The 24331-nt window shown below is 42.5% G+C and overlaps 2 protein-coding genes across 2 annotated transcripts in view; both read left to right on the forward strand.

Moving 5' to 3' along the window:
- LOC125726907 (NACHT, LRR and PYD domains-containing protein 12-like) overlaps positions 1 to 24331 on the forward strand; it is a 137761-nt gene that overhangs the window by 76454 nt on the left and 36976 nt on the right. The window lies entirely within an intron of this gene.
- On the forward strand, positions 385 to 23265 carry LOC125726913 (NLR family CARD domain-containing protein 3-like). The gene is made up of 6 exons (XM_049003393.1): positions 385 to 487; positions 13133 to 13252; positions 14119 to 14232; positions 18842 to 18905; positions 19101 to 19245; positions 21545 to 23265. The coding sequence occupies exons 2-6, from the start codon at positions 13173 to 13175 to the stop codon at positions 23263 to 23265; spliced, it is 2124 nt and encodes a 707-aa protein (XP_048859350.1). The 5' UTR covers positions 385 to 487; positions 13133 to 13172.

Raw genomic sequence — 24331 nt, forward strand, 5'->3', positions numbered from 1 at the left:
GGCTCCCAGGTCTAAGGCTCCACCCGTAACGCATGTGACGCAAACTGTAGATGAAACACGAGAGCCCTGTTTAAGTGTGATTCAAGTATTTAGTTTAACCCTAACTTTGCTGCAACAGTTAATACATTTTGATAAAATTACACAGTTTCGTCTTTGACCCCCTCCCCCCCATTTATAAATTACTCAAATCGCCACTGTAAGATATTTGTTACTTTAGTACCGCTTTTAACATGCATGATAATCCTGAATGTGTTTTATAACAGAATTACTGTTATTGTTATTAATTATTAAGTCACATGGATAATATCCCCCAAAACCTTACGCTGTGCCGCTGAGTCCGCGTCCATTTATTGTTTGATACGGAAACTGATCAATTCCTGTCTGTAAATGAAAGTGAAAGTGACGCCAATTTAATGGCAGAGTCGCCATTTTATCAAGAATCATGAACACGATTCTGGAATAATATACAGATATTCTGCGTTTCAAGGTAAGATTATACTCAGATAACATTAATAATAAGATAAGCATGTTTAACACAGCCTACTTGTTTAGTGGGATTTAATATTTTTAACATAATTAGAGGTTAAATATACGTCCGTACAGTACAGTAAGTTACTGTGTCACAGAAGAGTTGTCAAATTAACATCAATAATATTAAATTACTAACGCTCAGCCATGAGTTCGCCTAATATACGGTGCTGTGTAAACATGGACCGGGGGCTAGGCTGTAATAGTTTGACTCTATATTAAGTTTTTCTTTTTTTAAGTGTTGGTGATAACTGCTATCGTTTCGAATCATCTGGGTTAATCTCAAGGTTTTGCAACGGATCTGGGGCCTGTACGACGAAGCGGGGTTATTATCAGGGTAATTTATTTAACGGTTTTAAGGTTGTCCGAGCAAAATGTAAGTGAACGAATATGAAGTCCATTTAAGCTGTTGTACCTTAAATCTGACAAGTTACCCCGATAAGCCAGTAACCCCGCTTCGTCGTACAGGTACTGCGGTCATACTATCCGCGCTTCGCCGAAACACGGTCAAATTATCCGCGCTAAAATGTGAGGTGCACGCATAGACATGACATTACGGTATCAGCCGTACATTACGGTTTAGGAAAGCAACAGACTCCAAGCGATCGTGCATAGGATTAGGGTGAGTACGCGTATGTACAAAGTACAGGATATACTTAAATGCAATTAATGTCTAACTTTCCCATAATGTATGATCAAGTCATGTGGGATCTGAAAGGCAACTTTCAAGACCATTTCCTATACAAATCTGATCAGATTTAATATACCACTTAAAAGAATGCATTTTGAAATCCATATAATTTTATGTTATGAGCCAGGTTGGACAGCTCATTTCTCAGCATTATCACCTAAGGTACAAAGATCTCTGCAAGCACCTAAAAGGCAAGGGCCTAGGCTACACCACCACCAAATTCGGCCAACTTTTACTGTAGCATTTTATAGAAAATTCACTTTGAAATTCGTGGGTTTACAGTACATGCGTTGGCATATATGAACCAAGTTTGACAACTAATTTCTCAACATTATACCGTAAGGTATAAAGATTTCTGGTACCTCCTGAAAGGCAAGGGCCTAGGCTATACCACCACCAAATTTGGGCAACATTCACTGTAGCATTTTTAAGGAAATGCATTTGAAATCCATGGGTTTGGAGTATATTCATTTGCATATATGAGCCAAGTTTGACAGGTCATTTCTCAGGATTTCTCCCTAAGGTTCAAACATCTCTGTTACCACATGAAGATGTCTGAAGAGGGGTGGAAAAGTATTTCATGATAAAGCTACGAGCCTGCAGATATCGGAAAAAATGTGTCTTTGGAATATTATGGCTATTTTGTAGGGTATTAATTATTGGTTATATTAAAGTGTTTGTTTCTCCAAAACTGTCCATTTTCCTAGTAAAGCCTGAAAGGTTTCCTAATTTCCTATAATGACTGAAAATCTTTGATTCCACAGTTATAAAAAAAGTGAGCTTTCCTTAATATTAGGGTATTAGTATTTGTTTTTAAATTTCACAAAACATGACATTTAATCTCATATCATTGAATAGGCAAAGAAAAAAATACTTAAAATATCTTTAAAATGAATGTAGATTTTAACTTTATATATATAAATGGATTACATTTACCATCCTTTGTTTATCATAAAAATATTAGTCTTAAAGGCAACATCATAAATAGACTTTCTAAATTTCAGAAATTTTGAGACAGTAATACGAATCATTGGTTCGATTTAATGACGTAAAAGCAAAGTAAAATGCACATATTATGCCAAAAGGACACGTTCCGTATAATTTAAAAAGATTTATTGGCGTTTTTTAAACAAAGAACTTCCATTGTATTTCCAGTCCAATAAAAAAATAAAATAAATAATCAACACTGCATTCAAACCTAACTTTAAAATAATTAAAATAAATTGTGCTAGCCCAGTCAAAAAAAAGCACGAAAATAAATATTAAATAAACACTGAATTTAAACATGGATCAATCTATAAAATAAACAATCAATCAATATATCAATAAATATATTATCAAATATATTTAATATATTTAAATAAATAAATATCAAAGAAAGTAAATAAATCCGTAGTAAATATATATACATACATATATATATATATATATATATTTTTTTTTTTTTTTTTTTTTTAAAACTAAAGGGCCAAAAAAATGTTAAAACTAACAATCCAACAGAGAATTTGATTGAATAACTGGTGAACTTTTTCTTTCTTTGTGCTACTCTTCAGGTTTAGAAAATCTAAATATATATTTTTTGGATAGCCCAGTCAATAAAATGCATTAGAAAAAAAATAGATTCAAACTTGAATTAGAACAATAAAAATCCAAGCCAAAAATAAATATATTTCAAAGAAATTAAATATAAAAACTAACAGTTTTACTATTTCTATTTTTCTGGGTTTTTTCTATCTTTGTGCTACTCTTCTGTATTGCAACATGGGCACAGCCACTCTTCTGCTGTATGCAAAGCAATCTTTGGAATGCAGGTACATCTGGGATGAAACCAGCCCTTACACTGTGAGCACTGCACCATGACTTCCCCATTATGTGCAGTTCGGCACAAACAGTGAACCTTCACTTTTGTCTTCATTGTTTATTGTTTATAGCCAAAGATGCATACAGCTGAGCTCTGACCCGGTTTTCCAGGATATAACATTCCTCTGACTTTAAACAATTAATTTTGTGAGCTAAAAACATTGCTGACAGTAACCCAGTGATTGTCTCCAGTATTTAATATTTGCACAAATGCTTTTTCTGCAGTTCCCACAATTCCACCATTTCAAAGACCACCATAGAACAAAACAGACTGTAGTCCATCTATTTGCTGATAGTCACGGGCTAAGTAATAGCAGGCCAAATCAATTTAGTGAGCCAGTAATCTACATTGCTAAATTCATGAACCACTGATGCTTTTAGAAGTTTGGTTGCTGGAATGTTATCCATAGGGCCTAATGATTGCCAATCTGGACCAATGACATTCTGCTTATATTGTTTAATTAGTGGGCTTTTCTTTTTGGGAGTCATCTGCTTGGACTTTGGTACTTTTTTCTTTTTTTTTTTCAAACTTTATTTTGAGTTTTTCCAAATTTTACAACATTAAGCCACAAAAACAAAACGAACACACCCCCCGACCCAGGTGTAACAATAACAGAGTAATTGGAAAAAGTAAATAGATAAATAAATAATAATAATAATAAAAATAATTAAAAAAAAAAAAAAAAAAAAAAAACCTCCATGTTCAGGTGAGTACAATGTTGTCAACATATTCTATAAAGGGGGACCAAATTGCATGGAACTTTTGTCTGCATTTACCTCGGCTATATCTCAGCTTTTCGAGTGGCAGTGTAGAGAGCACAGCTTTTACCCATTGACTAAATGTTGGTGGTCTGGGGGACTTCCACATTAAAAGAATTATTTTTCGTGCTAACAGAGAAGAGAAGGCAACAGTCCTCGCCTGCAATCTCGTGTAATGTTTGTCTTGTGGGAGCACCCCAAACAGCACAACAAAGGGACTGGGCTCTATTGTAGTGTTGCATATGTGTGAGAAAGAGTGAAAAATCTGTTCCCAAAAATATTTTAAAGACTGACAAGACCAAAACATATGACCGGTTGTAGCTGGGCTATATTGGCACCTGGGACATCCTGCGTCGGTGCCAGGGTAAATTCTAGCCAATCTTTCATTTGTGAAATGTAAACGATGAACTACTTTAAATTGTATTAGGTTGTGTCTAAGGCAGAAAGAAGAAGTGTGCATCTGTTTAATAATATGTCGCCAATTTCCATCATTGATTTCAACACTTAGGTCTTGTTCCCAGGCTGCTCTGGTCTTATCCCATGAAGGTATGTTGATATTCTGAATGATATTGTAGATCACTGAAATCCTGTGTTTTATATAGGGATCTATTTCTAAAATATAATCTACTGCCGTTTTAGATGTCTGAAGAGGGGTGGAAAAGTATTTCATGATAAAGCTACGAGCCTGCAGATATCGGAAAAAATGTGTCTTTGGAATATTATGGCTATTTTGTAGGGTATTAAATGAAACAAATGTACCATCCTTAAACAAATCCCCAACAAAAAATAAGCCATTGTCCTGCCAGATTTTGAAAGCTGTATCTATTTGAGGAGGTGGGAATAGATGATTATCAGTTAGTGGAAGGAAGCTACATGCTTGGGTGAAACCAAAATGTTTTCTGAATTGAAACCATATTTTAAGGGTTGCTTTTACTACAGGGTTTAAATTTTTAAGGTTGAAATTAATAGGTAGAGGGCTATTGAGAAGAGTTATTGGAGATATAGACTGATATGACTCTAGCTCCATAGTAACCCAAGCTGGGCCTTCCCTTGATTTGTGTACAGAAATCCAGTGGCTTAGTTTAACAAAATTGGCAGCCCAATAGTAAAACATAAAGTTAGGTAAACCCTGCCCTCCAGCTGACTTAGGTAACTCCAGATAGGCTCTCTTCATACGTGGCATCGATTTGTTCCATATGAAGTTAGTAATGTAGCTATTCAACTTATTAAACCAGTTTTTGGTTAAGAGAACAGGAATCATTTGAAATATATATGAAAAGCGGGGTAGCACCATCATTTTGACAATATTAACTCGACCAGCTAATGAAAGGGGAAGCAATGACCATCTGTTAAAATCTGAATTGGTACGTTCCAGTAACACCTTTAAATTATAGTCATAGAGGTCTTTGTATGTTTGTGTGAAGTTAATACCCAGGTAGGCAAATGACCGACTCTCCAACTTAAATGGAAAAGTGCTATAATCTATGTTAGTTGCTAAATTATTTATAGGAAAAAGTAAACTTTTAGAAAAATTTTATTTGTATCCTGAAAAATTCCCAAATTGCTTCAGAATCTGTAACAAGTATGGAATCGACTCTAACGGGTCAGATACGTACAATAATACATCATCAGCATACAATAATATTTTATGTATCTTACAATTCCTAGTGATTCCTGTAACCTTTGGTGATTGTCTTATTGCTATGGCTAAAGGTTCAATGGCTAAATTAAACAAAAAGGGGGACAGACAGCAGCCTTGTCTTGTGCCTCTATGTAGTAAAAAGTATTCTGAGTAATTGGAGTTTGTCCGAACTGAAGCTTTTGGAGAATAATACAAAATCTTAATCCATGCAATAAAAGATGGTCCAAAACCAAATTTTTCCAAAGTTGTGAACAAATAGCTCCATTCCACCCTGTCAAAGGCCTTCTCTGCATCAAGAGAGAGTATGATTTCAGGATGGAGGGTGGAGTGGGCAGAATACAAGATATTAAGGAGCCTCCGCACATTGTAATATGACTGTCTGCCTGGTATAAAGCCGGTCTGGTCAGGATTGATTATATGGGGTATTACCTTCTCGAGACGTTGGGACAAAATTTTAGTGAGAATTTTGTAGTCACAACAGAGAAGACTTATTGGGCGATAGGAATCACAATCAAGTGGATCCCTGTCCTTTTTAAGAATTACAGATATCACAGCTTGTGACATGGTATCCGGTAGTTTCTTGGTTGTGATAATTTCTTGGAACAATAGGTCTAACAAAGGTGTTAATTTAGTAGCAAAAGCCTTATAGAATTCAATAGGGAAGCCATCCGGACCTGGTGATTTACCATTCTGCATTGTTTTTATAGCATGTATGATTTCTTGACTCGTTATTGGGGAATCAATAAAAATTTGGTCCTCAACTGAAATTTTGGGAATTTCTAAATTATTCAAAAAACTATAAGTTTGAGTTGTATTCACGGGTGTTTGAGATTGATAACAGTTTATGTATTGCATTTTAAACTGATCGTTGATATTCTTAGGGTTTGTAGTAATTAAACCTGTTGTGGTACGAATTTCCGAAATTGCTCTGAGTGCAGCTATCTGTCTCGCTTGATGTGCAAGCAATTTACTGGGTTTCTCACCATGCTCATAGTATGTTTGTTTGGTTTTAAGCAGGAGCCGCTCTGCCTTCTCAATTGAGAGGTTGTCATATTCTGTCTGGAGCAGTAGTCGTGTCTTAAATGTTTCAGAAGTAGATTCACTTGGTAATTTCTGGTCTATCTTTTGAATTTGTTCAGCTAGTTAATTTAGATGCCTATTTTGTTTTTTCTTCTCATAAGCTGTGTATGAAATAATCTGACCTCTAAGATAGGCCTTAAGTGATTCCCATATAACTGTATATGAAATACCAGGGGTACTATTAATTTCTATGTATGTATCGATCTGTTCCGAAATGAGTTTAATGAATGAGTCGTGAGTTAATAATATGGGATCAAACTGCCAAGTTCGTTGTGACTGAATATTATTCGGGAATGCCAAATCTAATTGCACAGGACAATGATCAGAAATTATAATAGAGTGGTATTGGCAATTAGTAACATAGGAAACTGCTTTATGATCAATTAAGTAAAAGTCGATTCTAGAATATGAGTAATGTACCGGCGAGTAGAAAGAAAATTGCCTAGAAGTAGGATTAGCATGCCTCCATGGGTCATATAGTTTGTAGGACTGCATACAAGACAGTAGCATTTCTCGTGACCTAGAGACTCTACTGTCGTGTTTAGAATGAGATTTATCCAATGCGGGGTCTAGTGTACAATTAAAATCACCCCCCCATATTAACATATGTGAATTAAAGTCTGGGAGCTTGGACAAAAAGTTAGAGAAAAAATCTGGGTTGTCCCAATTTGGGCCGTAGATATTAGCTAGTATTATTTGGTGACCAAACAATTTCCCTGCCACTATAATAAATCTGCCATTATTATCCGGAATTACATTAGAAGCTTTAAATGGGATGCCTTTTTTAATTAGTATGGCAGCTCCTCTTGACCTATCACTATATTTCGAGTGAAACACCTGATCAACCCAACCTTTTGGAAATTTATTACTTTCGCCCACTCAAAGATGCGTTTCTTGAAGAAATATAATTTCTGGTTTTAATGATCGGAGGTGTGTAAAAACTCTACGACGTTTTATTGGATGCTGTATCCCCTTAATATTCCAACTTATAAAACGAATAGAGCTTAAATCACGTGTTGTCGTCTCCGCCATTGAAAGATGAACATAGATTGATAGTTGAATGAGTGAACTGGAGTTATAAAGCAAACAGCATAAGATCTAGTGACCATGTCAACAATGGAAAGAAAACAAACAAAAACAATCAAACAGAAAAAAAGGAAAAAGAAACACCTTGGGTCCTTATGCAGACCTTCCCGTAACTGCAAGGTCGCTGTAGCCTTTCTAACTAAAAGGCCAAATCCCAAATACAAAGAATAGGGGTTGGAACCTATGAAACCTTCAAACCTCCTAAGTCCACAATACAAAGCATGTAATTCAAATAATTACTGGGATTCAAAAATCAAAACAGAGAAACATGTGCATCATCGGCGAACACTATTAATCTATATTATAATATGTCTAGTTAAAGGAAAGAGTCGTAAACGACTGACAACAATGTTAACTGTATGTAAACATAGTTTCATTGTCCTCTGGATTATACAGCACTTCAGCTAAAGTCCTGCATGGAAAATTTCGACTACAGAGTGATTTCGAGAAAGATATTCAGGTCGTAGATGTAGAACCGTGTGTTAGAATGGACCGTGTGACATACGATTGGGTATCAGAAGGGGTAGAGAAGATCCGTTCCTTGCCTTTGTATGTAATCTTGAATCGGGCCGGGTACAGGATGCCAAATCGAACTCCTTCGACTCCCCGAAGCTGATTTCTGATGTTGTTATATTCTGCCCTGGCTTTCATCACTCGCGAGGTAAAGTCGGGAAAGATTGAGATTGTCATGTCGTCCACTGACATCCGCTGTTTTTCCCTGGCGAGTCCATTATTTCCGCGATGTCTTTTCGCAGTAACGACAGTAGTTCTTGTCTGAAAGTATCTGTAATCTGGTCAGCCGGAGTGTCTACGCTACTCGGCTCCGAAGGCGAGCCGTGCAGACCAGGCCGTAAAGTTGTTTGAATCGTACTGCGCGTTTTCGTCGACTTGCTGGCCATAATTTGTCGTTCAAAGATAAACAAAGTGCAGTTGACAATGCCGAAAAATGCAATAAAGATTATCTATTCCCCATATAAATGTAATTTTAATGCTTTGTAGTGTGGAGCTTAGTTACCTACGTCTACTCCATAGTCCGCTAAACAGCGCCCCCTCTGGTACTTTTTTCTGTTAACATAAAAATATAATGAAATTACATGGAAATATTAACTGTGTGAATCAGCATGAAAAGGAATCTTAATTATTTAACTATCTTGAAACTTAAAATTTTATTCATAGTATTTTGGTTTTAATCAACTAGTCCTTTGCTTTGACAAAGAAATTACAAAAATATTCTTTTAGTATTAAATTGTCAATTGATTTATGTTTTTTTTAAACACTATTAAATTGTAAAGCATATTTAAAACTATTTGGTACATTAAAAATGGTGCAGTTAAAGTTGACCAAATTTGGTGGAGGTATAGTGTAGGGCCTTGCCTTTCAGGTGCTTGCAGAGATGTTTGTACCTTAGGGGGAAATCTTGAGAAATGACCTGTCAAACTTGGCTCATATATGCCAACGCATGTAATGTAAACCCAAAATGGATTTTCTTTAAAATGCTACAGTGAACGTTCACCAAATTTGGACGAGATATAGCCTAGGCCCTTGCCTTTCAGGGGGTATCAGAGATGTTTGTACCTTAGGTGATAATCTTTGTTCTTTACGGGTTAATGTTGAGAAATGAGTTGTCAAACTTGGTTCATATATGCCAAAGCATGTACTGTAAACCCATGAATTTCAAAGTAAATTTTCTATAAAATGCTACAGTAAAAGTTGGCCAAATTTGGTGGTGGTGTAGCCTAGGCCCTTGCCTTTCATGTGGTACTAGAGATCTTAGGTGATAATGCTGAGAAATGAGCTGTCCAACCTGGCTCATAACATAAAATTATATGGATTTCAAAATGCATTCTTTTAAGTGGTATATTAAATCTGACCAGATTTGTGTAGGAAATAGCCTTGAATGTTGTCTTTCAGATGCCATATGACTTGTTCATACATTATGGGAAAGTTAGACATTAATTACATTTAAGTATATCCTGTACTTTGTACATACGCGTACTCACCCTAATCCTCGCTTGGATCGCTTGGAGTCTGTTGCTCTCCTAAACCGTAATGTACGACTGATACCGTAATGTCATGTCTATGCGTGCACCTCACATTATAAGCGCGGATGATTTGACCGTGTTTCGGCGAAGCGCGGATAGCTTGACCGCAATGTACAGGCCACTGTTCTCCAATCTGAAAGGTGTTGATTAATTGTAGTCATATTGTGCAGTCCTGTTTAAACTGTTTAAAGCAAATAGTACGCAAGTCAGATTTTAATAATCAGTAAACAATAAGTCAAGTTTTTCGGAAAAAAAGTTCTCCGTGCACAAACCTGCAGATTTGGAGAAAACGGGGGCTAAGGTTGATTTTAAAAATGCAAATTTACATTTACATTTACAGGATTTGGCAGACGCCCTTAGCCAAAGCGACTTACATAAGTGCTTTGAGACTCTGCAATGAATTTCCGATGCTAGCTCAATAAGGACCCAAGCTATGAATACTATCTCTGAGAACTCCATTGAGTAGTGCAGAATTTTTTTTTATTTATTTTTTATTTTTTTATTTTTTTTATACACACACCAGAAAAAGAGCCGAGTAAGAATATAGAAGTTCTACGTCAGGTATTTCTGAAAAAGAAAAGTTTTGAGTCGTCGCTTGAAGACAGTCAAGGATTCAGCTGTTCGGACATCTAGGGGGAGTTCATTCCACCAATTAGGTGCCAGGACAGGGTCTACAGCATCTTTTTGTGACGATAAATGATTCTTCAAATCTTTTGTTTCCATTAAAATGTTATGCAATCCGTACATCGGGGGTCTCCATCTCCGATCCTGGAGAGATACTGTCCAGTAGGTTTTCTGTCCTACCTGGCTTCTGATGAGTTACACCTGTTCCTGATATTTACCTGAGAACAGGTTTGACTGGACAGTATCTCTCCAGGGCCAGAGATGGAGACCCCTGGTGTGCAGTGTTTGATATGGATTTCAAATTAAATTAAATTACTATGAAATTCTTATAAAAATACTTTGTAATACTTTGGAATCAGAACTGAATAAATGTGTTATGGTGGTGCAGTGGTTCGCACTGCTGCCTCACACCTCTGGGACCTGCGTTTGAGCCATGGCCCCCTGTGTGTGGGGTTTTCATGATCTCCTTGTGTTGGGGGGATTTCCTCTGGTTGCCCTCCCACAGTCTAGAAAACATGGAGAGGCTAAGGGGAAATACCAAATTGCCCAAATGCGTGTGAGTGTGCCCCGTGATGGGTTGGTCACCCATCCTGGGTTGTTCCCTGCCTTGTGCCTATAGCCTCTAGGCTCTGGACCCCCTGTGACCCTGAATAGGATAAGTGGTTATAGGAAATGGATGGATATACAAATTATTTAATGTTTTACAAAAGTAGGCTATGTGCACTTTCCATTTCAGACTGTTCTAGTTTATTCTTCTAACACCTCTTATGAACACTGCTAAACTTCTCAACCTTCTTACAAATGATGGTCAACCATGGTAACACATGGTGTTGTCTTGTAGCTTCCATCAAACTTGACTTTGATCACAGCCTCTTGGGTGAGATGATTTCAGAAGCCCACGCATTTACGTGAAGGTTACAGTTTTATTATTTATAAATAGTCTGTAGGGTTTGCAAACTACCCTAATGCTTTTGGTGTAGCTAATTTTAGGTTTATAATGGAATGATATTGTGATGCCCGGCCCGTCCGCTCCTCGTGTGTGCCATGCCCCCTGACTACCCACGTGTTCTTTCCCGATCGTTGCCACCTGTGTCTGATTACTTTTCGTGTATTTAAGTCCTGGTCTGACCTGTTCCCCTTGTCCGTCATTGTGGATCTACTGTGGTGTCGATGTTCCCTGTGTTCCGTTCCCGGAATAAACCTCAGTTATCCCCGATTTCGCTTTGTTCGCCTGGTCTGTGGCCACCTACCCACACGATCGCCTGTCCGCTCTCCCAGGATCGTGACAGATATAGGTTTGACATAAGATTTCTTGCGTGAGAGTCTGAAAGTGTGAGCGTCACGCCAGATGTGTGAAAGTTGGCAGCCCAGGATGTATGTGACCTTCTCCAGGAGACAGGGGCCTTTTCGGGCTTCCTGACTTATCTGCACCGTTCATTGCACTGGTTATGTGTTTCTTGTGGATGAAGCGCCGATAACGAGCCGGATGACAGCTGCGATTCGCAGAGCATGAGTGTATGTTTTGTCCAGAATGTTAACATGCTTGTTGGCCATATCTCCTTCATTACTGGCAGATGTCTTTGCCAGTTCTTTGCACACTCCTTGAATATTTCCCACCTGATTGAATGGCTGACAGTCTCTTTCTGCCCTTTCTTCCTATGCTGTAGTATAATGTATGCAGTAAAATTAACTACTACCTAAGCCAATGACAACCTTTCACGGCATGATGACGTTAAGCTATTTTATGCATGTAAGTCTATGTCAGCTGTTTAATGTCAGTCATTTGATCGGTGATGGACTCCGTCTGTAGTGTAATTGTCAGTAGTATTTCAATTTCTTAGAATAATTAATCATATGGGGTTTCTCCCAATCGGGGGGGGGGGATGCTTTCGGTCGCGTACAGGGTGAGGTGATACATATCATCATCAGGGGTTTTGTGCCGGACAACAGTGGATGGTGCGTGATTTTTTTGTCTGGAGGAGATCATGACTGCCGACTGCACGTGTCCAGGATAATCGACTAGGTGTCTGCTGTAGGTGATAACAGTGACTTTCACAGAGCAGAGGTCAGCCAAGAAAGAGCAGGAGAAGAATAGATCTTGGTGATGAAATCCCCCCATGGGGAATCACCCTGGGGGAAGCATAAAATTTTGTTGTAAGGATTTCGGATTCCAAAATAGCTCCCAAGCCTATACTAAGAACTTTAAAACTGTCCATAAAATGTTTACCACCTTCACTACATTGCTTCTGGAGAAGCTCCCCGGGTTACGATAGTCAGAGTCTTTCACTTTCAGTATATCATTGAATAAATCACATGAGATATTCAACATTTTATTGTAAAGTAGGTTTTACGGTGATTTTTTTGCCCAGTTGTAGGAGAATGCAAGTGTTCTAATCATGTTTAAGGTGGGAAGGCTATTTTGTTCGATAGGTTAGGTGTACTTTATTAAAATGCATTTACGCCTTATGATATGCTAAATTTGTTGCTGTGCATCTGCCTGGTGGAATATCACTGATGTATGCAACACCTACCATGATCATCTGCAGTCACTGACAGCACCGAAGCAAAAGTATGAATTAGCGCTGGGTTCCTGTGCAGTATAGATAAGTATTTTGGTGTGGGTACCAGACATGAGGCGTGGAATAATGACTCAGGCACAGTAAGTACGGGACAGAACAGAAATGGCGTTCAGTGATGTACGCAGGTCACTCTAACAGCACGTAACAGGATGGAGACCCAGTGTGTCAGTTTGATGTAGAAGTGCTGAGTTCTGGATACTGTGTATTTATCTATGTATCTGCTTACCCTTCATGTTCACAGAGACCACAGCAGGAATCATCTGGTCTGGATCAGCACAGAAATGGAGAAGGAGAGAAGAAAAAGAAGAGCTTCTTCTGAAATGCCCCCCCCTATGGGGTGTAAGAGAAGGAGCCCTGAGAGGTAACAGTGTTACAGCCCACTAGCATGCATGTCTCTCTGGGTCTATAGTCAGGCCATAACATAAAGTAACCTGGGCTCCTAGCTTGGGCTGGTCAGTGGGCAGCACTTTAATCCATCCATCCATCCATTTTCCAAACCACTTATCCTACTCGGTCGCGGAAGCTCCGGAGCCTATCCCAGAAGCAATGGGCACAACCCAGGATGGGGGGCCAGCCCATCACAGGACACACTCACACACCATTCACTCACACATGCACACCTACGGGCAATATAGCAAGTCCAATCCTCAGCATGTCTTTGGACTGTGGGGGGAAACCAGAGTACCCGGAGGAAACCCCACAACGACATGGGGAGAACATGCAAACTCCATACACATAACCCAGGCAGAGACTCGAACCCGGGTCCCTGAGGTGTGAGGCAACAGTGCTAACCACTGCACCACCATGCCGCTCCATAACAAAACAAAACTAAACAAACAAATAAATAAATATATAAACAGGTAGAAATCCACATCAGTCAAGTCTAATTATGAAGGTTTTTGACATTGATACTACACCTTTCACGTTGGAATTAAATTTTTAGGTGAAAATTTATTTCACATTGTAGCTGACTGTAAATAAGTCTGTTTATATCAAGATCTTCACAGCATATCAAAGTACATGAAGGCAGAGCAGAAGGATAAACAGCAGTGTGATGCCGTCCCCATTGTATGAATTATATTTATACCATGAGGGTTTGTTTCCTCTCGCTGCCCACAGTGTCCTGATGGAGAGAGCAGACTCCCCTGTACCCAGCAGTGTGATGCCGTCCCCATTGTATGGATTATATTTATACCATGAGGGTTTGTTTCCTCTCACTGCACACAGTGTCCTGATGAAGAGAGCAGACTCCCCTGTACCCAGCTGTGTTTCCCTGAAGAGTGACAGGTCAATACCACATCCACCCAACTTCAGTGAGGGTCCTTTTCCTACAGATCAAAGGTAAATGTGCATTTAAACAAACACTGTTTAAAACACTCAGACTCTCAGTCAAATGTCACAGAGACCCATACAATCTATGAAGAAAGAACATATTTATAATGAATGCACCAATTATTACCTTTAACAAATTCCATCACATTGGAGAATTTAAAGAAAAGTTTTGTCTATTCTATATAAACAATATTTGATGTTATTTACATCAAATACAGACAAAACTAACGATAGCGCCCCCTGAAGCCTTGGTTGGGTTATGGACCAGGCTAATGGGATAAATTAAGCATGAGGGCCCCAGCATATTGAGCCCATGCTGACCACCTGGGCCCCTGGTGCTTTTTCCACATACAGTGAGCATTAACTCCCAGGGCCCCCGGCATATAGAGTGCAAGCTGGTCACCTGGGGCACTTGGTATATGCCAGCTGCCTGAGGCACCTGGTATACTCTGGCTGCCTGGGGCACTTGGTACACGCCAGCCGCCTGTGGCACTTGGTATATGCCAGCCTGGGGGTGCTTGGTACATGCTGGCTGCCTGGGGCACTTGGTACACGCCGGCCACCTGGGACACTTATTACATGCCGGGCACTTGGTACACGCCGGCCACCTGTGGCACTTGGTATATGCCAGCCGCCTGTGGCACTTGGTACACGCTGGCCACCTGGGGCACTTGGTATATGCCAGCCGCCTGTGGCACTTGGTACACGCTGGCCACCTGGGGCAGTTGGTACATGCCGGCCACCTGAGGCACTTGGTACACGCCGGCCACCTGGGGTACTTGGTACATGCCGGCCACCTGGGGTACTTGGTATATGCCGGCCGCTTGGGGCACTTGGTAAACGCCGGCCACCTGGGGCACTTATTACATGCCAGCTCTCAGACTGCCTGCCCTGCATGCGCAGCTGGGCTAGTTATGCAGCTGCAGATAAGAGGTCAGGTGTGTTCCTCTGCCAGACTCTGCCCCCCCAGGCCCTGTCAGCTCTCCGGCTGCCTGTCCGGCATGCGCAGCTGGGCCAGTTATGCGGCTGCAGATAAGAGGTCAGGTGTGTTCCTCTGCCAGACTCTGTCACGTCCGTCAGGTCAGGAGGAAGTCAAATTACCCCTGCCCCCCCCCCATCCTTTGTTCCTACTCGGTGGGCCTCTAGCTGCCCAGATCAACCCCTGGCAGAGTTATGGTCTGTGCTGTAGCTCGTCATAGTGTGTACATAGGTTACTCAAGATGGCGGCGTGGTAGGACACAGTGGCTACTCCGGATCTCATAGTATGCATTTGTTTTATTGTTCTTGTCTATATTTGTAGTCTTCTGCTATCAGAACATGTGTGTGAAAGACGCAAAAAAGATGCACATACAACCACTGTGCTCATCCTGAAATCAAAGAAAGATTCACAACAACTTCACCGAAGACGCACTAACAAAGGTGCTCTACGAGCTCGGCCTGTTCCTCGAGCTGGGCCTGTTCCTCGAGCTGGGCCTGTTCCTCGAGCTGGGCCTGTTCCACGATTTCGGAATGTTCCGTGAACTCGGCCTGTTCCGCGAGCTCGGCCTGTTCCGCTAGCTGGGCCTGTTCCGCGATTTCGGCCTGTTCCGCGAGCTCGGCCTGTTCCGTGAGCTCGGCCTGTTCCGCGAGCTGGGCCTGTTCCGCGATTTCGGCCTGGTTCCTGCCCCTGAATCAACTGCAGCACCCATCCCAGTAAAGAGACTTCACAAGCGGTGTGAATGGACCCTGAAGCACGGCGGCGCTCGGACTACAGAGAGCTGCACATCGCGACATGAAGGACTGCAGTGTTTTCATATTTACGGAAACCTGGCTGAACGACAACATCCCCGAAGCGGCTATTCAGCTAAGGGGGCTACATGCTATCCGTGCAGACAGAGACGCCGGCAAAGTTCGCGGTGGCGGCCTGTGTGTTTACATCAACACAGAATGGTGTGGAAACACAGGTATGATCACCAATCACTGTTCATCGCTGATGGAATCTGTGGCAGTGAAGTACAAACCTTATTATTCGCTGTGGGAGTGCAGCATCATTGTTATTGTGGTGGTGTACACTCCCCCCGATGCTAATGCTAAGGAGGCGCGACGCGAGCTGTACGAAGCCATCAGCGACCTGCAATCTCTCCACCTCATCATCGCCGGGGGCTTTAATAATGCAAATTTAAAGTCTGTTTTACCCAAACTCCACCAACATGTTAAGTTCCCAACCAGAGGAGCTAATATACTGGACTTGGTTTCCACGAACACTGAAGCTGCAGATGCACTCAACCACGTCTGCGCCAGGTTTGAGGCCCAGAACACCAAGCCAGCACAGAAGACCACACCCCCGGCAGACGACGAAGTGCTGTTCCTGTCTGCAGCCAGCGTGAGAACGACCCTCGTTAGAGTCAACTCACGGAAAGCTATTGGACCCGACAACATAGCCAGACATGTGCTCAGAGCCAGCGTGACCAGCTAGCCGACGTCCTTGTGGACATCTTCAACACCTCCCTGAGGCAAGCTGTCATCCCGCAGTGCTTCAAGACCACCACCATCAGACCTGTTCCAGAGAAGGCCACCGTCAGAGCACAACAACTACCGCCCAGTAGTACTTACTCCAATTCCCATGAAGTGCTTTGAACGACTAGTTCTGAGCCACATCAAGAACCAGCTCCCCCTCATGCTAGATCCACTGCAGTTTGTGTACTGCATGAACAGATCAACAGATGATGCAATTTCACTTGCACTTCACCTGTCCCTGTCACACCTGGAATACTGAAACACCCATGTGAGGATGCTGTTCATCGACTTCAGCTCAGAATTCAACACTATCATCCCTCAGCAGCTGATCGCCAAGCTGGACTTGCTCGTGCTGAACACCTCCACCTGCAACTGGATTCTGGACTTCCTCACTGGAAAGCCCCAGACAGTCCAGATTGGCACCATCAGCTCCAACACAACCACACTGAACACAGGCACCCCCATGGATGTGTGCTGAGCCCGATTCTCTTCACGTTCCTGACACACAACTGCACCTCCAGCTCCAGCACAAATCACATCATTAAATTTGCAGACGACATCACTGTTGTGGGACTCGTCAAGAACAACGATGAGGCAGCATACAGGGAAGAAGTACAACGGCTGGCAGACTGGTGCAAGGACAATAATCCTTGAGGCAGCATCACCAGGTCTTGAGTTCACAGACAGCTGGGTATATGTTTCCCTCACTGCTGCTAGTTGACAGACAAAAGTGGGGGCCTGGAGACCGGTGGATTCAGAAGGGGGGGTTAGGGATGCGGGCATCAAGCTGATAGGCGCCACCCTGTCTGACGCTCCCTGCTCATCCGCGAGTTCTGTGGCCAGTCGCTCGCAGAGCAGGTCGCCCCATTGATAAGCAAATCACAGCCTTATCCGGGGGGGGGGGGGGGGTGGTTGGTTCACTGTTGACCAGCTGCATGGGAAGCTGTGTGCTCGCTCCCAGACAGCATGCTGGAAGTGGGCTTCTTATTACCGTACCAGGGTTTTTTTGGCTCTTTATATTCATTAATAGTCAGGTAGATTTGGCAGGAAAAGTCAGAACAGGAGGTCAAGTTGCATTTTTGCCCCCTTTCCTGGGTGTGTGCCCACGCCTGCCCTCTTCCTGTCCCCACACTGGGCTTGGCACTGTCCCAGGACTCCACATGAGATGGGGTGCTGAAGGACAGATTTGGCCCATTAGCCTGAAGGTGCTGAAGGACAGATTCAGCCCATTTGCCTGTAGGTGCTGAAGGACAGATTAGACCCATTAGGCTGTAGGTGCTGAAGGACAGATGTGGCCCATTAGCTTGTTGGTGCTGAAGGACAGATGTGGCCCATTAGCCTGTTGGTGCTGAAGGACAGATGTGGCCCATTAGCTTGTTGGTGCTGAAGGACAGATGTGGCCCATTAGCCTGTTGGTGCTGAAGGACAGATGTGGCCCATTAGCCTCCTCATCCCACTGCACAGTTCCCATTCCAGCAAAGCTCTTAATTAGGTTTTACACACCTATCAGTAATGTACCCAACCATCATTTTTACCATGGACAGAGAATCCACACTATTTTACATCTCACTTACGTCTGTAATCACTTCTCTTATATCCAAGGCTGGATACCTCAGTGTCAAATATGTTTGTCAAAATACTAATATTTAGCTTCCAATAAAAGACCATCATGAATTCACTAGCTAATTAGAATCAGAATAGGAATATCTTTATTGTCATTATAATATGTACAACGATATTAGGTGCAGTCCTTGGCGTCAAAGACTTATAAAATTAGCCAGTTTACTGACTGAATGAAATGCTGGTATTTAGCTCTGCTAATCAAGTGAATCACTGTAAATGTCACTGGGTGCAAAGGGCTGCATAGAAAACTGTCCTTCCTGCCTGCTGTGTCTCTGTGTGCTGGAGCCTGATGTCACTGGTTCTCTTCTGCTGTCATGAGAAAATTAGGAAGCTGCCCTAGTGAATAAAGCTTAACATGGCAGATACATCTTTCCAGACTAATATACCACAAGGTTATTCTTTATCTGCAGTTACAGCAAGTTTAATGGGGAGATTTTCAGTCTTTCTGTTACATTTGTGTAGATGAATTGAGGTCTTTATGTTTCTGCCTTATTCACAGAGACCAGGTGGAAGAATGCAGTTCAGATCCACATGATAAACCGGGTTTATCATCCATATCGAAGGTCTGTGTTTGTTGCTGATATATATTTTATTAGCTGTTGTGTGAATTATATGAATTATAATTTTATACAGCTGTATAATAAGAAATTCATCATGTTAAAGGAAATATATTTAAAACTATGATTCACAAGTGAAACTTTGAAAAGGTTTGGTGCAGGTAGTAATAATTAACTGTGACTATATTTTCGTTCCCCAAGGATGAGCTGAAGAATTGTGTGAGTTACCTAGATCAGAATTACCCAGAATGCTCTGAGCCTCAGCTGGAGGAGGACAATGATCCGAACACACTGTACATCCTGAGGACCATGGAGCAAAATGATCTCGCTGACGTGCCAGAGAAGAGTAAGAGCCTCATAACATTCTGTACATGTAAAGCACTGTGTAAAAGTCTTTGGCAGAGAAAAGGATGTTTGAATGGTCTTCATGAGGAAATTAGGAGAGTCCAGAAGGAGCTACGGAGAGAGATAAGGCGGGGAAAGAACAGATACAAGAGGAAGCTGGAGGAGCAGCTCCAGCAGAGCAACACAAGAGGGGTGTGGAAGGGACTTAATATCATCACCGGACGGAGCAAGGCGAGTGGAGGGGATCCGGAGTCTGGCGACCAGGATTGGGCTAATAGATTGAACCAGTTCTTTAACAGGTTTGACTCAGTAGCCCAACCCCCCCCTATCCACCAGAGCTCATCACACCTCCTTCACACCTCCCTGCAACCCCCCACAGTAGTCACAGCACCGGGGATATTGGCGGCACCCCATCTGCCCCCTTTGTCCCCCAACGGCCTTACTGCCCCTCCCCCCCATGCCGTTCAGCAGGAGTCACCCACCCACAACCTACACTGTGGCCTCTCCATCACAACTGACCAGGTGCGGAGTCAGCTGATGAAGATGAAAACCAGGAAGGCCGCAGGTCCAGATGGAATCAGCTCCAGACTGTTGAGGGACTGCGCAGGTCAACTGTGCCAGGTCATCACATACATCTTTAACCTCAGTCTCAGTCTGGAGAGGGTCCCCGTTCTGTGGAAGACGTCCTGCGTGGTGCCGGTCCCAAAGACAACGCACCCCAAGGAGCTGAACCACTTCAGACCTGTTGCCCTGACTTCACACCTGATGAAGACCATGGAGAGGATTGTACTTCACCACCTTCGCCCGCTAGTCAGGAGGGATCTGGACCCGCTGCAATTTGCCTACCAGCCGAACATCGGGGTGGATGACGCTGTCATCTACCTGCTGCATCGGGCCTTCTCTCACCTAGAGACGGCTAGGAGCACTGTGAGAGTCATGTTCTTTGACTTCTCAAGTGCCTTCAATACAATCCGGCCCTCAGTGCTGAGGGGGAAGTTAGAGGGAGCGGGAGTGGACCATCAGTTGTCTGCGTGGATTACGGACTACCTCACCAGGAGACCCCAGTATGTGAGACTCCGGGACTGTGTGTCTGAGGTGGTAGTCTGTAGCACGGGGGCCCCACAAGGAACAGTACTCGCCCCTTTTCTCTTCACCCTATACACTGCGGACTTCAATTACAACACGGACACTTGCCATCTACAGAAGTTTTCAGACGACACTGCCATTGTTGGTCGGGTGTCAGAGGGGAACGAGCTGGAATACAGGGGGGTCATCGATCGCTTTGTCAGCTGGTGTGAACTGAACCATCTTCATATTAATGCCAGCAAGACGAAGGAACTGGTGATTGACTTCAGCAAGAAGTCTTCTCCTACTACACCGGTGAACATCCAGGGTCTGGACATTGAAACGGTGAAGGAGTACAAATTCCTGGGTGTTCACCTAAACAACAAACTGGACTGGTCTACAAACACTGAGGCAGTTTACAAAAAGGGTCTAAGTCGTCTTCACCTGCTTAGGCGGCTAAGATCCTTTGGGGTGAACAGGACTCTCTTAAGGTCCTTCTATGACACTGTGGTAGCATCTGCTATCTTTTATGCTGTGGTCTGCTGGTGTGGTGGAATTGCAGAGAGGAACAGGGGGAAATTGGACAAACTGGTGAAGAGGGCCAGCTCTGTCCTGGGCTGCCCACTGAAATCCATCGAGCAGGTTGGGGATGAGAGGATGCGGTCTAAGCTAACATCCATTATGGACAACACCTCCCACCCCCTGCATGAGACTGTACGAGCTCTGAGCAGCTCATTCAGCAATAGACTTCTACACCCACAGTGTAGGAAGGAGCGCTACCGCAGGTCATTCTTACCAGCGGCTGTCAGACATTATAACAGTTTAGCGTGAGTATTTTTTACTCATATATGTTTAACTGACATATCACATGCTGTAACCAGGATCATTCACACCCCACCCCCCGCACTTGTGTACATATCTCTGTACATTTTGTACATATCTCTGTACATCTTTATTTATTTCCAAAACTTTTGTACATTTGTATTTATATCTTTGTGTATCTACCTGCTCCTATTGTTCTATATTACGTTTTTGTGCAAGAGCTCTGTAACACCTAAATTTCTCATTCGTGGGATAATAAAGGTTTATTCTATTCTATGTTGGTATAAAACTATCATAACATGTATGTCACAGTGTGTTAGCCATTTGAAAACTTTCCTGAAGTCATCCCTGTATTTGCAGAAATCATGCAGTACACCCATGTATGTTTTGAATTTCCTCTCATTTCTTTTCAGGACTCATGCTGCAATATCAGCAGGAAATCAAATATAAACTTAAGAAGCAATTTGAGTGTGTATTTGAAGGGAAAGCTAAGGAAGGACAGCCAACACTTCTCAGTGAGATTTACACAGAACTCTACATAACTGAAGGTGGGACTGGAGCAGTCAATGATGAACATGAAGTGAGACAGATTGAAACAGCATCCAAGAAAAGGCAAACAGAAGATACTACAGTCAAGTGCAATGATATATTTAAACCCTTATGTGGGCGTGAGACAACTATCAGAACTGTACTCACTAAAGGGGTGGCAGGTATCGGGAAAACAGTCTCTGTGCAGAAATTTATTCTCGACTGGGCAGAAGGAAAAGCAAACCAGGATGTTCACTTCATATTTGCTCTTCCTTTCCGGGTCCTGAATTTGATTAAGGATGAATACAGTCTGATTGAACTGCTTCACCGCTTTGTCCCAGAACTGAAATCTCTTGAATCCACTGAGCTGTTTAGGTACAAAGTCTTGTTCATCTTTGATGGTCTGGATGAGTGTCGCCTTCCTCTAGATTTTCAGAACAATGAGAGCTGGTTTGATGTAACAAAGAAAATGTCACTGGATGTGCTGTTGACTAACCTCATTAAGGGGAATCTGCTTCCATCCGCTCTCCTCTGGATAACCTCCCGGCCAGCAGCAGCCAATCAGATACCTCCTGAGTGCCTCCACCAGGTGACAGAGATACGAGGGTTCAGTGATGCCCAGAAGGAGGAGTATTTCAGGAGGAGATTCAGTGATCAGAGCCTGGCCAGCAGGATTATCACACATGTGAAATCATCAAGGAGCCTCTTCATCATGTGCCACATACCTGTGTTCTGCTGGATTTCAGCCACTGTCCTTGAGAGGCTTTTTAGTGAGACTGACAGGGGAAAAATTCCAAGGACTCTGACTGAAATGTACACACACTTCCTGATCTTTCAGACTACATTAAAAAATGGCAAGTATATGAAAAACTATGAAACCAAGCTTAATGAATACAGCAAGAAATTTCTTTTGAAACTTGGTAAATTGGCTTTTGACAACCTTGAGAAAGGCAATCTCATATTTTATGAGCAAGATCTGACAGAGAATGCCATTGATGTCACTGAAGCTGCAGTTTACTCTGGAGTGTGCACAGAAGTCTTTAAGGAGGAATATGGGCTGTATCAGGAGAAGGTGTACTGCTTTGTGCATCTGACCATCCAGGAGTATCTCGCTGCTTTATATGTGTTTCTATCAAAAAGATCAGCTAAACTGCTGAAGACTGCAGTGGATCAGGCATTAAAGAGCAAGAATGGACACTTGGACCTTTACCTCCGCTTCCTCCTGGGCCTCTCAACAGACTCCAGTCAGACTCTGTTACAAAGGCTACCGGGAAAGACAAAAACCCGCTCACATAACATTGAGGAAACAGCCAAATACATCAAGGACAAAATACATGGGAATTTATCTCCAGAAAGGACCATCAACCTGTTCCACTGTCTGATTGAGCTGGGTGACAATTCTCTAGTAGAGGAAGTACAAAGATACCTGAATTCAGGAAGCCTTTCAGCAGAAGACCTCTCACCTGCACAGTACTCAGCTCTGGCCTTTGTGATGCTGATGTCAGATGAGGAGCTGGATGTGTTTGATATGAAGAAATTCATCAGATCAGATAAAGAGCACTGGAGGCTGCTGCCTGTGGTCAAGAACTCCAGGACGGCTCTGTAAGTGATGTGGGGATGGGAAACCATGTCTGGTCTGGCAGTAATACATTGACATTGTATGAAATATATCTAATTTATTTCTCCTCTTGGATTAATAACTGGATTGTCAGCAGGCATGTTCATGTGATGGAGCCCAGAGCTGGGAGCTTCCGTATCATTTACCATAAAAATAAATATGTATGCATGTAATATATTTCCTCTCTTATCAACAAAAATGTTTTTTTAAGCTGGGTTTAGCTGATGGTGGTGCAGTGGTTAGCACCGCTGCCTCACAGTGAGAAGATCCTGGGTTCAATCCCAGGGTTGGGCGTAGGCTCTTCCTGTGTGGAGTTTGCATGCTGTTCACATGGGTTTCTGCTGGGGCCCTGGTCTCCTCCCCAAAGTGTGCAGCGCCGGTTGTTTGGGGAGTCTGAACTGGCCCTGTGGTGTGTTGGTTTCTACCTGCACCCCTTGTTCCTGGAATTGGCTCTGGTCCCTCCTGTGACCCCAGTTGGAAATGAGTGGTGATGGATGTATTTAACTGAAGGTAGTAAAGACAAGACTTCATTGACCATCCTTTGTGTAACAAATAACCAAAGATACAGCATCACACAGAATGGTCCAGTTTTCATTAATGGTGGGAAAACCACTCATATTCTTTTCAGTTTTGGATGCTATAGGAAGCATTTCTGTAAATACTGGGTGTGGTGCATGACTTTTTGGGTTAAGACTCTGTGTCCATGAGCGGAAGGTCGCTGGTTAGATCTCCAGGCCGGCAGAGTGATCTCATCACTGGGTCCTTGAGCTGCAGGGGGCTGGATGCTGGCCGACCCTGTGCTGTGACCCCCAAACTTCCTCTCACCTGTATATGTGTCGTGTGTCTCTTGGAGAGCAAGATGGGAGGGGCGAAAAGACAATTTCCCCATGGGGATGAATGAAGCATCATTATTCATAAATCATTCAAACAAACATTTCTTCTAAAAGTCTATTTCACAGGATTGATAGCTTTCTGACTGGTGTATTGTTGATAAGGGCTGGGGGATAAGTAAAAAGAATGTATGTGCATTTTAGTAAAAAATATTGCAGTAAGT

This window comes from Brienomyrus brachyistius, unplaced genomic scaffold (genome assembly GCF_023856365.1).
Source record: "Brienomyrus brachyistius isolate T26 unplaced genomic scaffold, BBRACH_0.4 scaffold79, whole genome shotgun sequence".
In the NCBI taxonomy this organism is placed as follows: domain Eukaryota; kingdom Metazoa; phylum Chordata; class Actinopteri; order Osteoglossiformes; family Mormyridae; genus Brienomyrus; species Brienomyrus brachyistius.

Bases quoted from the DNA above. Each gene is read 5' to 3' on its own strand.
- LOC125726913 (XM_049003393.1), top strand. From the start codon at position 13,173: ATGGAGAAGGAGAGAAGAAAAAGAAGAGCTTCTTCTGAAATGCCCCCC. The intron at 13,253-14,118 runs GTAACAGTGTTA...CACTGCACACAG, and splicing joins AAGAGAAGGAGCCCTGAGAG to TGTCCTGATGAAGAGAGCAG. The intron at 14,233-18,841 runs GTAAATGTGCAT...CCTTATTCACAG, and splicing joins CCTTTTCCTACAGATCAAAG to AGACCAGGTGGAAGAATGCA.